Here is a 12,717-nt window from a genome sequence, read left to right as displayed (position 1 = left end):
TTTGATAGAAGACATCCATCCAACTTGGGAATAAAAGAAAGTTGCACAACCCACTGTAAAATCACTTCAAATTTATAGTCTACAGTTTTAGTCCATTGCAAGTAAAGAAACAACAAAGGAAACAAGAGAGGGGGAGAGGGGTGCAATATTTCAATTGGGGCGGCTCCCACCTTTTTACTTCTTTACACCTGAAAAAAGTGGCTCAAATCAGGAACACCACCAATAAGAATGACAAAATTGAACCCATGCAACAAGACCATGCTTAGAGATATACCTAACACCCTAAATCTCCCTCGTATATATGCATCACACTCAACTTGGCTACAAACAAAGATTCAAAAGCTTCATTCAATTGTAAGAAAAAAATGCATAATCACAAAGGAGGCTTAAAAGATGAGAATATACATCAAGATTAGGCAAAACAATGTGAAAATAACAGTGAATTCAACCGAGAATAGAAACGTACAGTCTATGGGTCCATCTCTCTAATTTGCAATGAAGTTTCTCAAATGGTTTGCAACTGAGAGAAGGAAATTCGAATGGTTGAACCACCAAGGGAAGTGGCATGCTTGCACACAAGAGCTTCTGTAGCCTGCTCCTCATTTTCAAAAAGGACAAGAACCTGCTTCTTTCCATTCATCTCAAACAGTTTTGTACTAGCAATTGTTCCATGCTCTTCCAAATGATTTACTATTTCTTCTTCAGTTACATCCTGGGGGAGAGTTGAGATGTGGATCATTTTTGTTGGTGAGCAACAATACCTGTAATTTTTGGCTGCATTTCGATTGAAACGATTGAGATTTGAGTTGGAGTACTCATGCGTATCAGCTCCAGTTGTAATGTTTGGATGCTTTGAAAAGTTAACCTCCAAGCGCTTTCCAAACAGCATAGCCCCCTATATAAGAAACATATGCCAGTTACAAGCATCTCCATCAAAGTAAAAAATGCAAATAGCAGCAGGTTCTAATACTAAAGCAACTACTCCCTCCGTCCCACAATAGGAGTCACATTTGGTGTCGGCACCGGTTTTAAGAAATGTAAAGAATAATGGGTTTAGTGAAATATGAAGCCCACTTTTTTATATTGGTTTTATAATAAAATGTAAGTTAAGTGAGTTAGTAGAATGTGAGACCTACTACCATTTATAGTAAAAGTGAAATAGGACTCCTATTGTGGGACATACCGAAATGGCAAAATGTGACTCTTATTGTGGGACGGAGGGTGTAAATAAAGATGTTTTAACAATATGAGGGTTATGAATCTGACTCAACAGATAGAGATGTTTGAGACAAACAGTAAAAATAGATGCAAGTCCTAGCCATCTTAAATATGGTACAGGAGATCAGAGATAAAGCAAAAAAAAAGAGAGCACATTTACTAGCATAATAATAATAATAATAAAAGCAGCTTCTGAAGGTCAAGAAACTAAAAATAACAAAGAGATTAAATTATGTGCAGAGTCTAAATAAAATGTTTCCTTTTCTTCTGAAAGATAACAAAAATCATGACTTTTATAATAAGGTCAAGAAGAAGTCCAATTTATTCAGCCTTGTAGTAAAACTGTATAATTAATTTGATGTTAATCAACCAAAGACATGTAAAGAAGAAATTTCTGCGTACCTTCAAAAAATGAACAGCCAGTTCAGCCTGAAAACCATCACCCAATTGTACCAATGCATGATCTGGTTTGTTTCGGAGAAGTTTGATTCTAATAATGTTCCCATATATCGAGAACAAATTAAACAGCTTATCCTCATCTATTCTCTGTAAAAGAAGGTAAGAAACGAGAGATTGAGGTACCTTGGGCATATATGCACCATAAATGTATCTGGCATGTGTCTCTCTGTAAGAGGGATATAAATAAAATCAGGTAGAACTTACATCAGCATTCAGATTAGATACAAGAACTGTGCACCGCTCATTTGTACCGCTTATACCGGGTGGGAGACCCCCTCCAAAGGCAGCAGCAATTGCCGCAGCATTGCCCAACTAAAGTTCAAGCAATAAGACAAGATCTAGCATAAGTATATAACCAATCCATTAAAAAGCATAAAAGGAGGAAGTTTCCATAAAGGAAACAGAGAAAGAGAAAGAGAAAGAGAAAGAGAAAGAGAAAGAGAAAGAGAAAGAGAAAGAAGAGCTGTATTATTGTTTCCTAGATGGTTATAGCCATATTTCTATTGCCCCATAAAATCAAAAGAACAACACTTTGCCTTATGTCAGGAAACGAGTATTATTTTCCTTGATGGTTTGTAACTCTGTAAGATCTGTTGTTCAATATCATAGAATAATACCACCTTTCTCATATCTAAAATAAAGGGCTCGTTTGAAAGATCGGTTTATTTCAAATTAGCAAATAAGACACTTCTAGGCTATGAAATTAATACATGTTGGCCATTTCTGGCAGTTGTTTGACTAATTTAGAAAATGTACTAGAAATGTGTGAAGAAACAAACTTGGTTCTCAATTGAAGAAATGATATTTTATAGTGCATTGTTTAATGTTTGACTAATTCATTTTGCTGTTTCCTCCTTCCATTGGTAACTTGTTCACACTGGCGGTTGTTAATTATACATCAAAATATGGTTGAAGTTAAGAAAAATCCTACCAATGACACCAAGTGGTCATCATTCTTACATAGGCATGTATTTGCTCATACTGGTATTTCAAGGGCATTTATTAGTGATGAAAACACCCAATTTGTGAACAAGATCATAGCTGGACTAGTGGCCAATTACAGTGTTAGTTAGACATAAGATTGCTACAGCCTATCTCAGTCACAGGTATACTTGAGAACATAGAGAATTATAAATTTCTATCTGTATTGATTGCTCACAAAGGTTAGAATGAGCCTATCCGGTCACCAAGAAGGTTGGGATGGATCTTGGGAAAGCTGCAATGCTGCAACTGAATGGTGCACAAAGGCTGATATAAAAAGAATATCCATGCTTTCACATTGGGGACAAAGCTGCTTCATGTAAGGAGGCAATTGATACACAAAGCAGGTTTTTCTTTATTAGCATTTAGCAAGGTCAGGGTAAGTGGCAATTGTATAAGCATTTATAAGTCCAATATGCCACGCTTCAATATAAAATCGGAACATCTCCAGCAGAATTGAAATGCAATTATAGTTGTACCAGCGTGTAAGGAATAATACATAATTTTCATCCATTAGACAGCAAGGTACACACCTGTGCAAATCCGACTGAACAGAGAAGAGATAGAGAGAAGTTAGGATTGGGGATAGATTTAAAAAGACCCAATAAATAAGAAAATGTAAATTAATTAAATAAGTTAAGCACCTGCATGGGGATATATGCTTGGATCTCCGTATCCAAGCTACAATAAAAAGAACAATATTCAATATCCAATTAGAATACTATTTCAATGCAAATGATTTTTACATCAAAGCTTTTACTATAGGAGAATGGATTTACTTGAGAGGATTTGCCCTTTTGTTCCGAAGGCAAGGAAGGGTTTGTGAAATCCCTAGAAAAAGATAACAAGAATTCAGCAATCTTATTTGCAGCAAAATTACAAAGAATAGATAAATAATCAACAGCTTAGCTTATAAACATACCTAGAACGCTCATTATTATAATTCACTTGCAATTCATCAAGGCTGCACGAGGCATTAACAATTGTCAAATGTGTAGCACACAATGAAGAGAGTCGCAGGAAATTGCGAATGTATTGAGCAAGAATCTTAATGTCAGCTCACTTTGAGAACTGGATGTCTAGCTGACAGCAACCGTCATATATATTTCGTCCCTGTAGCAAGATGCAAACTGTCTCAATGCAATGATGTTAATCAACCTGATAATTCAAAGCTCGGCATACCTGAAGGGAGTTCCTAGCTAAGATAGCACTTTGATGCGATTGATACTGTATTAGAGCTTGAAAACCTGCTCAGTTCTCCACATAGGAGTCTATCAGGTACAAAATAGCTAACTAGCACTTAGTAATGCTTTTGAAGTGTAAGGGTTGAAAAATCTTGAACTCATATACAACAAAGAAATAAAATAAATATCAAGACAACAAATTCTGATTAAATTGATCCCTCTTGAGTGCAAGGAATGAAAACAATCCATATAGAGGATTAGAGGTATTCCTCATCAAGGGTGACTGTATATATTTTAGATATGACATTCTTCATACTTCTTCATACGCCTTAACCAGTACCGAATTAAGAAAGTGAATAAGAGAAAATTTGAAGATGCTGACCAGCCGACTTCTGAAACGTGACGATCTTCTCTACAAATCCATGGGGAGAAAAAACTTGATGCAGCACTTCCACAGTAATAGGATATAGCATGTGATGTATCGTAACTAAGAGGATTCGGTTAGGCTGGGTATCCAGAGAGAGCCGAACAGCAGACCAGTATAGAGACAGAATAGAGAGAAGACCCCAACAGCAAACCAGCACAGAGACAGCAGAGAGAGAGAAGAGAAGGGAATGAATAGGAGAGAATATAAAGCAGAGAAAAGAAAATGAAGATATAGAGCTAGAATAACCAACATCAAGCAGACATCCACATAAATACACACTTTATAGGAACAAAATCTAGATCAAGTGGAAAATATCACTACATCCATAACAATGCAATACAAGTGGGAAACATCATCTAAAGATATGGGTATAAAAAAATCTACTAATGTTCAAGCTAGTAAAATATATACAAATCATCAGATATGAATGTTTTGATGCCATGTACTGCTAGTTACAACTAGAACTGCATCTTCAAATTTTGAAGAATTCCATGGAAAAAGCCAACTGAATAATATAGGTGCTACTTAAAATCCAATTATCAGAAAAGTATCCTGGCTGCAGAAATGTTGTATGCTCAATTCTAGGGAAACTACTCTCTTAATCACTTTGCATTGGTGTTCCAAGTATATTGTGTGCTTTGGAAATTTTATGACTTCTACCCACGCGCTAACATGTAATCATTACAAGACATAGACCATTTAACATGCAGAGAGAAGCTAGCGAACATCATGCAGTAAACATTGAAAATTTGAAATAATGTCATATGTGCATAATAGTCACCTCGTCTGCATGTGCTTGCGAACTTTGATCCATAATCGTTAGTTCCTGGTGTGATGAGAATTGGATATAAACATTCCTGCCCCTGATAGGTATAAAGTAGATTCAGTAAGAGAATAGATAATGCCTAATAACACGAGGAAGAGATCTGCACTGAAGTTGGGAAACTGGTCAAAAGAGACCACATTATATATCAAATTACCTTATGCTTGGTTGGACATTACTGTAGAACTGCAATGCATTTACTGCAGAAGGAACATCTTGCATTTGTAGGAGGGCCTGCACTTAAAATATGAACAGCCATATCAGACAGTTTTATTTCCGCCATATAGACATGAAGGTTCCTTGAGCATATATTTCTGGAATATGACCTGATTCTTGGCTCGAAGCATCACAAGTTTGGCGATAACCCCAAATGGCTGGAACAGCTGCAACAAGTCACTCTGGAAAAGCATAAACATAACATTAAATCTTACCCAAATAAAACTGCTCGTTCATGTTTCTTTTTTATAAACAGAGCAACATAAGTAATAAACCAATTAATTCAGTATGCACGTTACAAGAAGATGTTACTATACCTCAGCAATTTCATGACCCACGTTACGAACATGAATGACTTTTGAGGGCTCTGCCATAATCTACGACCTGAAACCACAAAATGTAGATATGTGACAGGGAGATCTCTAACAGTAAATCTTAAAAGGATCCACTTTGAACGCATTGGGGTTTCTATCACCTCTATGACACGACAAATTATACATGCATGAATGAAGTTAATCCCAAGAACAAGGCATTGGAAGAAAAGGCTGTGAATTGGAGAAGAGAAACTGAGGATAGCAGCTCATGCCTAAGCCAATAAAGCACGGCAAAGAAAAAATAAGTAGCAATTATCTAGGCTTTAAAACATATACGTGCACCCCCCGAATCACATGTAATAGCCTGAAAATAATTAATTTCAGCGAACTCAATTACCTTATTGAAAAATGATGTCTTCCTATTCAATCAAGCTTTTAGAAACAAAATTAGCATTCCAATGTACAGAAACCTGCAAGAATACACGACGTGCAGCACATGTTTAGAGATTGCGACAAATTCCACCTCCAAATAAATTGTGACCGATGCGGCATCAAATTAGCAGCACAAGCATGGACAAAGTTTGCGACGAGTAGAATTAATTACCTGAGAGAGAGAGGGAGGGAGGGAGGGAGAGGATGTTGGAGCAATTGGATTGGAGTCGTGGGAGTAGCCTAGGGTTAAGGTTTTCTGGGGAAAGCAAATTGATTTTGGTAGGATGATGCGGTTGTGTATAAAAGGGTGTTTAAGTAAATCCACAAAGAGACGATGACGTGTAATCGGGAGCTCTATATAAGCAAGGGCAGCAGTGCAGCTAGGGCACAATCTACTTGATCTTATCTGAGCAGTCGGGGGCGGTGAAGGGGCGGCGTGGGTGAGGGTTGGGGCATTGGACGCCGCCCTCCTTATGTCGGGTGCTGGTGGCTCCGTCTTCTTCCCTCTACCCCCGTCGTCGTCTTTTCTCTGCTTCCACTGCGATGAAGACTGCCTGCCGCCGGAGCTTGCTGTTGCCGGCGATGATGGATCAGCGGGCTTTTCACTTCAAATCCAACTGATTTTCTTTTCATTTACTATGAATTTTAGTTTTCTCATTTTATTATGTTCTCTGCTTTGCCTTGGTCATTTTTATGATTTTTTATTTTGTTCTTGTCTTTGATTATGCGGCGATGGAAGAAGAAGCTTGGATTTCAATTCAAAAGGCTACATATAATCAATGGAGTCAGAAAACAATCTCTTCATCTAATCTTATTCTCGAGTTTGCAATGGTTTCCGAATTATATATTGCAAATGTTTTTTTTTTGGACAAAGTTGTATCGCTAATGTTGCGACTACGAACCAAGTGAACTCAATATTTTTCCTGCATTTTGAATTTCCTGCTCACTCGTTTTTCTTTGTACCTGTTAAACTCAAATGTTTAAAATTTGTTTTTACATGTATTAGCTTCTGGTTTGGTCCATATTTATTTTATTTTAGATTTCAGCTAAATGCACTAGAAGGTTTTCTTAAAAAAGTTTAATATATAACATTATCAATATTCTATGTGACTCATTTGTTTAATCAAAATATTTTAAATATAGTCGATCAAAGTGATTCTAAAATAATGGACCAAAATTTCTTAATACTATTTGATCAAATTGATTCTAAAATAATTTGCCAAAAAAACGAAATCAAGAAAGAAATGTACGGTTCTAAAGTAATGGACCAAATTTCTTAATACTAGAACTAAATTATACGAAAGAATTCTCTTACCAAATTTTGGCATTTCATTACTTGAACCAAGTATATAGTCACAGACTCATACTTGCCATTTTTCTTGCAATTTACAATTTGATGTTAAACTAGAAATTAATCTTGAGAATAATATAGTGGCCTACAATTTAATTTAAATAAACCTAAAATTCAAAATCGGTTATAAACATATGCCTAAATAAGACTAAAACTCAAAATTGATCACAAATATATGCCTCTACCTAAAATAACTTTTTTGGTCCTAAAATTAAAATCGAACATAATGAAAAGAGTAATAACTCTATATAAACTACCTCAAATTGAATTTTTAAGTTTGTATCTAGTAGTATAATTAATTTTCATTTTTTCATTGTGTTTTGTCGTTCGTCGTTCTTCTTGTTTTTATCGACTCGATGCAAAAGAAGCCTCCCTTGCTTCCATCAAGGCAAAGCTAAAGCTCTTCAGGCAGCAACTTGAGTTGTTGCCTCTGCGTTTATTTGTCGTGCGACCGGAAACCTTTGGTTTCCTGCCCCACCGACATCCATCCAACCCCGACCAAGGTTCAACCTCTCGTTTCTATACCTTCACCCCCACTTGCAATTGCGACTCCACTAGTCGTCGTGAGAACACCATTGGTTCCATTTAGCTTCATTGCTTCACTGGATCAAGAACATAAAGGGCGGAAAAGTACGAACAAGACAGAATGAAAATGGAAGTGTAAAAAACCATGACTACTTGCTCGACAAACTCCTACGTGGAAGCCATTTCCATTATTCTAACTTACTCCCTCATAAAAAGTGTGCACAAGCAGAATGTTATTTGTTCACTCGTAAATAAAAAAGCTCTACGAGGCTAAAGAAATTACATAGCAGATAACCATAATCATCACCACTACAGGAAAACAAAAATCCTTCACAGGTTTCTGAATCAAGATGTTTCTGGAGTCTCAAACCTTGTAGGAGTATCAATTCCCATCATGCAGCAAAGCCCTGATATCAAAATAATAAGCAAGACAAGCCCCTGCAAAAATAATAAACCCAGACTTTGAGACAAATATATACTGTTAATACAACAAATTCCAAAATATAGCGTGAACTGAGAGTAGTAACATATAACAAGGCAGAGAATATAACACTCAGCTTTCCAGCCTTAGTAGCTAACTTTTTCAAAAGATTCAAAGTAGTGGGTCTCTACTTAGTACTTACCACTAGTAATCCCTCCAGAAGAGATGACTTAATCTGGCAAACTTCATCACAGCCAGTGGAATTAGCAGAGACATTTCCCACGCTACCTTCAGCAAGGAACCTTTCCAGTCCCTTGTGTGAGACATACTCATCAGATCTAAATGGATCAGAAATGTAGAGGAACGAATATTTTGCACCCATCTCATTCACTGCATTTAGGAGTTGAGAAAGAATGTTGCCTGCATATGTACTCAAACTGTTAGTTAACTCCAATTTACACACTCGACATAATAGCAACAACAGCAATAATAATCTTTTTAACACAGCATACTTTCAGAATGTGGTTGATCATTATCCTGTGATAACATGGAATCTCCAGGGCACATGACAATCAGATCAGTGTGCCCGTCCGAAGACTTTTCAATCCTTGAGTTCAGGTAGTCCTACAAGTGATTTACACTATGTCATTATATAGGACCAGAAAAAAAACAGTCAAATTTCGTGGTTGTCAGTGGTACTTACATTAACCGAGCTAACATCATTTATTTTATCAAAATTTTCACCATCCACAGAACATGACCCCACTAAAGCAATTCTACTGACTCCAAAATTATGCTGACAAGTTTCAGCAAACTCAGAAAGCAGAGAACTCTCTATGGATACTTTCTCTTCTCCAGCAACTACATAAGGAAAAGCCACAGAGGAATTGGAGTTGGAAAATGAGTCCTGTCATGAAGTAGTCACACTTTAGCTACATGTGTCAAATGATATTAGGCTAAAATAAATAACTACAGTACTCAAGTAAAGAGGAAACCAATTAACCTTAAGCAAGTCAATAAGTGTTGGATCAGTCTTCGCGGGTCTGGAAACTTCCAGAGATTGCAACTGCATAAAGAGATACATCATACATGTCAAAAGATTCAATAAGATATAATACAGTACAAATGGCATGAAAGTTGCACATGTTTTGTAGTTCTTTTGAAAAAGTAAGTGCGCTTGCCATTCTTAAGAAATACGTGGATCTGCTCATATATATCCCTTAATTTAGCGTGAGAGTAGAAAGTTAGCAAACTAAGATTACTGTCAATTCAAAAGAAAATATATTCTTAAGGATGTGGGTGTAGAGCAGGATCAGCATAAGAGATATCCAATTTCACGTACACACAGATATTCATCAAAATGAAAATGGAAAAAAGAAAAAAAGAGAGAAGAAAAAACATTAATACCTCTGATCCAATAAAAAGGAAGGCAAAGTTATTGGATCCTTGCACTTCCTCGCTTGAGCACTGCATAGAATGAAACCACCATTTATATACTTCCGACCAGTAACCTAAACCTATATTTTCATACTAGTTTACTCTAAATAATCTGATTTATTTGATATCAAAATCTGAATCAAGGATGTAGATATACCAGGTATTTTGACCATCCTCCTTCAGTCATTGTAGATTTGGCTAAATCCCTAGGAGCGAGGATTCTATAATCAACCATTTCTTTCTTCCTGTTTCATGTTTGTAAAGCTTTAGATAAATATTGTTTGTGAAAAGCTCCTAATGTAGAAGATCCTTGAGCACATCATCACACAAAACTAAGGAATGGGTGGGAAGGTCATGGGTAACAATTCAGAACAAATACTTTCATTAGCTTGTGCAGAATAGTGTAATCAGAATATTCAGACATGACAATGAACTTAACTAAATTGATAATCTTCCAGTACAATGGCAAGCTATGTATACTTTACTCAGTTCCAGAACATTTAAAGTGTGTGGAGATAAATTAACATAAAAGAAGATACATCCACAAGAAGTTAATTTATAATGGCAAACTATGACCAGGATTACTCGGCCACAAGCAAAAATAGACCGAATACCTATGGATTCAAACTAGAAGCACCTATATTTATAAGAATGTATAGAGGTTAGTTTATTGTGAGCATTATGCAGTAGATGTAATTAACAGAACTTGAAGAACAAAGAGGGACCCGTGAGATCTAGTAGGAGACTAGGAGTAAGTGAGGATCTCAATTTACAGTTTTGGTTGAAGAAGGATCACATGACAGGTCTTAAAACAGGACCATATTTGTTATAGTAAGCACCTCAAAGTAATTGGCGGCTAAGTTCTTTTTAAGATCTTATTTGCTCATAAAATAAGATTTTAAGAGTTCATAAGGTCTTTGAAAAGTAAGGGATGCAACTTTCTTAGAATGGAACAATTTAAGGTATGAAACAAATCATATATTAGTTAATTCCAACCTTACCATCAATAAGATCTTATAAGTTTATCATCTCATCGTTCCAAAAACTTATAATTCTAATATACTTCATCTTATATGAAACGCGCAGCAAAACACCCTCTAAATCAAATTGTGCCTGGAGACAAACTAAAGTCCAGTTAGTAGGTTTTGAAACATTAAGGGGTTGTTCGGTTTGCAAGATTGTATTTCGGGATTAAATATTTATTGTGTTTAATTCATGAGATTGAATCTCACATCGCAATCCTAAGATGGATAATCATATGATAATTAGTCATAGCCACTCCCCTCCAACTAAAATAATCTCACAACTCAATCCTTGATTGTATCTCATGATTATTTTGTCCAACAAACCGAACAGCCACTAAGCATATGCTATATCCGAGATGTCCTGACCACACAACATCAACTTCCATAGTCTTTATGGGGAGTCTCCAACAAATTAGTCATGAATACACCATATATATATACACTTATACAAGGACCTGCTAATTAATGGCCAAATATATAGCAAAACATTGGCTGGGTAGATAATACTAGGATAGCATACACAAAAAGGAGAAACTTGAAATATGATTACCCATTTAGATGAGACGACCATAAGAATGCTGGGGCCACAGATGAGAAAGTGAGTCCCAGAGGTAACTGAGTCACGACAAGAAGAAGAGCAGTCACAATTGCGAAAGAAGAAGTCTCCATCTTCATTCTGGAAGTTCAACGACTACACGGAGTGATTGGATTGGATTGGATTGGAGTGGATCAGCGGATAACAATACCTCCTCTCAAGTTGAATTGAACTGATGAGCTAGCTATCCATCAAAGAAGAAACACGCAATTTATTAACATAAATTGAGAAAAAAGGGATCGCAATCGACCAAATCGCAGCGTGATTGGCTGGATCAGAAATCGTTTGGGAAATTGATGTAATCTCCTACGAATTAACAATTGGAGGAATCTCTCACCACCAACGTATAGGAGTCGGAGTCGGAGTCGGAGCCGGAGTCGGAATCGGAATAGAAATAGGAGCGGCCACGTTGTATTGGATTGAAAATTGATGTTCCAGTTTCCTCACAGACGTCGTCTAACGGAAAGGATCACACACAACATTTGCCTACTACATTTTATAATACATCATTAAATAGTTGACAAGTGGATTCCCTATTTAATAGTTAAAAAATTTATTTCTAAAAAATATTTTCTTCACTTTCTATTTACCATATTTAATCTAAATAATTTTGTTAGCTCTTGTTAAAATAATATCATATGTCAAATTTTACTTTTTTAAAAAGATTTATATAAAAAAGTTTAACGCTTACGTATTCTAAAAAATATAAAAATGTCGAAAATTTCCTTTTTATTTTATATTTTATTTTATTATGATGATTTACATTTTTAAAAAGATTTATATAAAAAGAATGTCTCTCTTATATAAAATAAACTAAAGCTTGACCAAATTTTATGTTTTATATAGTTATTATCTCAATATAAATAATATAAATTTATTATATATATTCTATAAAAAAATAATTGTAAAATTTTATTAAGTTTAAAAAGTTGACATAATTAGTTGACTATATTTTTTAAAAATCCGGTCTCATTATAATGGAATCAACTAATTATGTCAAACTTTTTTTAATTAATTAAAATTTTGCAATTATTTTTGTGGAGTACTATATTTTGTATATATTATTTTATATTCCGATAATAACTATATAAAACATGAAATTTGGCCTAATTCTAGTTAACTACATTTTTACATAAAATCAACATCTTTTTCAGATATTAAAAATTAAATAATCTTAATAAAATTAGAAAAGAAATAAAAAATACATTTTAAAATTTTTTGGAATACATAAATATTTAATCTTTTTATATAAATATTTTGGAGTAAATAAAATTTTACTCATTAAATATTTTTAACAACAGTTACGTAA

The 12,717-nt window shown here is 35.1% G+C and overlaps 2 protein-coding genes across 5 annotated transcripts; both read right to left on the bottom strand.

Annotated features, from left to right (window-relative positions):
• On the bottom strand, nt 1-7,023 carry LOC121768467 (polypyrimidine tract-binding protein homolog 3-like). 3 transcript variants are annotated; one of them, XR_006043372.1, is made up of 18 exons: nt 6,227-7,021; nt 6,020-6,092; nt 5,626-5,692; nt 5,419-5,490; nt 5,250-5,326; nt 5,051-5,132; nt 4,225-4,348; nt 3,841-3,905; nt 3,722-3,771; nt 3,581-3,622; nt 3,438-3,489; nt 3,303-3,339; nt 3,192-3,205; nt 1,882-1,989; nt 1,621-1,764; nt 467-895; nt 275-321; nt 1-188 (listed from the first exon to the last, which is right to left on the bottom strand). XR_006043372.1 is itself a non-coding variant. In XM_042164990.1 (17 exons), exons 3-16 carry the CDS (start codon nt 5,680-5,682, stop codon nt 506-508), a joined length of 1,314 nt encoding a protein of 437 aa, XP_042020924.1. In that variant the 5' UTR covers nt 5,683-5,692; nt 6,020-6,092; nt 6,227-7,023; the 3' UTR covers nt 1-188; nt 467-505. The 3 variants fall into 3 exon arrangements, 1 of the variants encoding a protein (XP_042020924.1); XR_006043373.1 differs by lacking the exons at nt 6,020-6,092; nt 6,227-7,021 and adding an exon at nt 5,784-5,802; XM_042164990.1 differs by lacking the exon at nt 275-321 and having other exon boundaries at nt 6,227-7,023.
• Nucleotides 7,024-8,099: 1,076 nt separating this feature from the next.
• LOC121769317 lies at nt 8,100-11,889 on the bottom strand. 2 transcript variants are annotated; one of them, XM_042166084.1, is made up of 9 exons: nt 11,746-11,889; nt 11,364-11,592; nt 9,946-10,033; nt 9,759-9,818; nt 9,355-9,417; nt 9,055-9,258; nt 8,864-8,975; nt 8,554-8,771; nt 8,100-8,368 (listed from the first exon to the last, which is right to left on the bottom strand). In XM_042166084.1, exons 2-9 carry the CDS (start codon nt 11,486-11,488, stop codon nt 8,276-8,278), a joined length of 963 nt encoding a protein of 320 aa, XP_042022018.1. In that variant the 5' UTR covers nt 11,489-11,592; nt 11,746-11,889; the 3' UTR covers nt 8,100-8,275. The 2 variants fall into 2 exon arrangements, with proteins under 2 accessions (XP_042022018.1, XP_042022020.1); XM_042166086.1 differs by having other exon boundaries at nt 11,364-11,588.
• Nucleotides 11,890-12,717: the final 828 nt, after the last annotated feature.

Source organism: Salvia splendens, chromosome 15 (assembly GCF_004379255.2).
Source record: "Salvia splendens isolate huo1 chromosome 15, SspV2, whole genome shotgun sequence".
NCBI classification, from domain to species: domain Eukaryota; kingdom Viridiplantae; phylum Streptophyta; class Magnoliopsida; order Lamiales; family Lamiaceae; genus Salvia; species Salvia splendens.
Note: the sequence above shows the minus strand (reverse complement) of the source record. Positions and strands in the feature narration are given on the sequence as shown.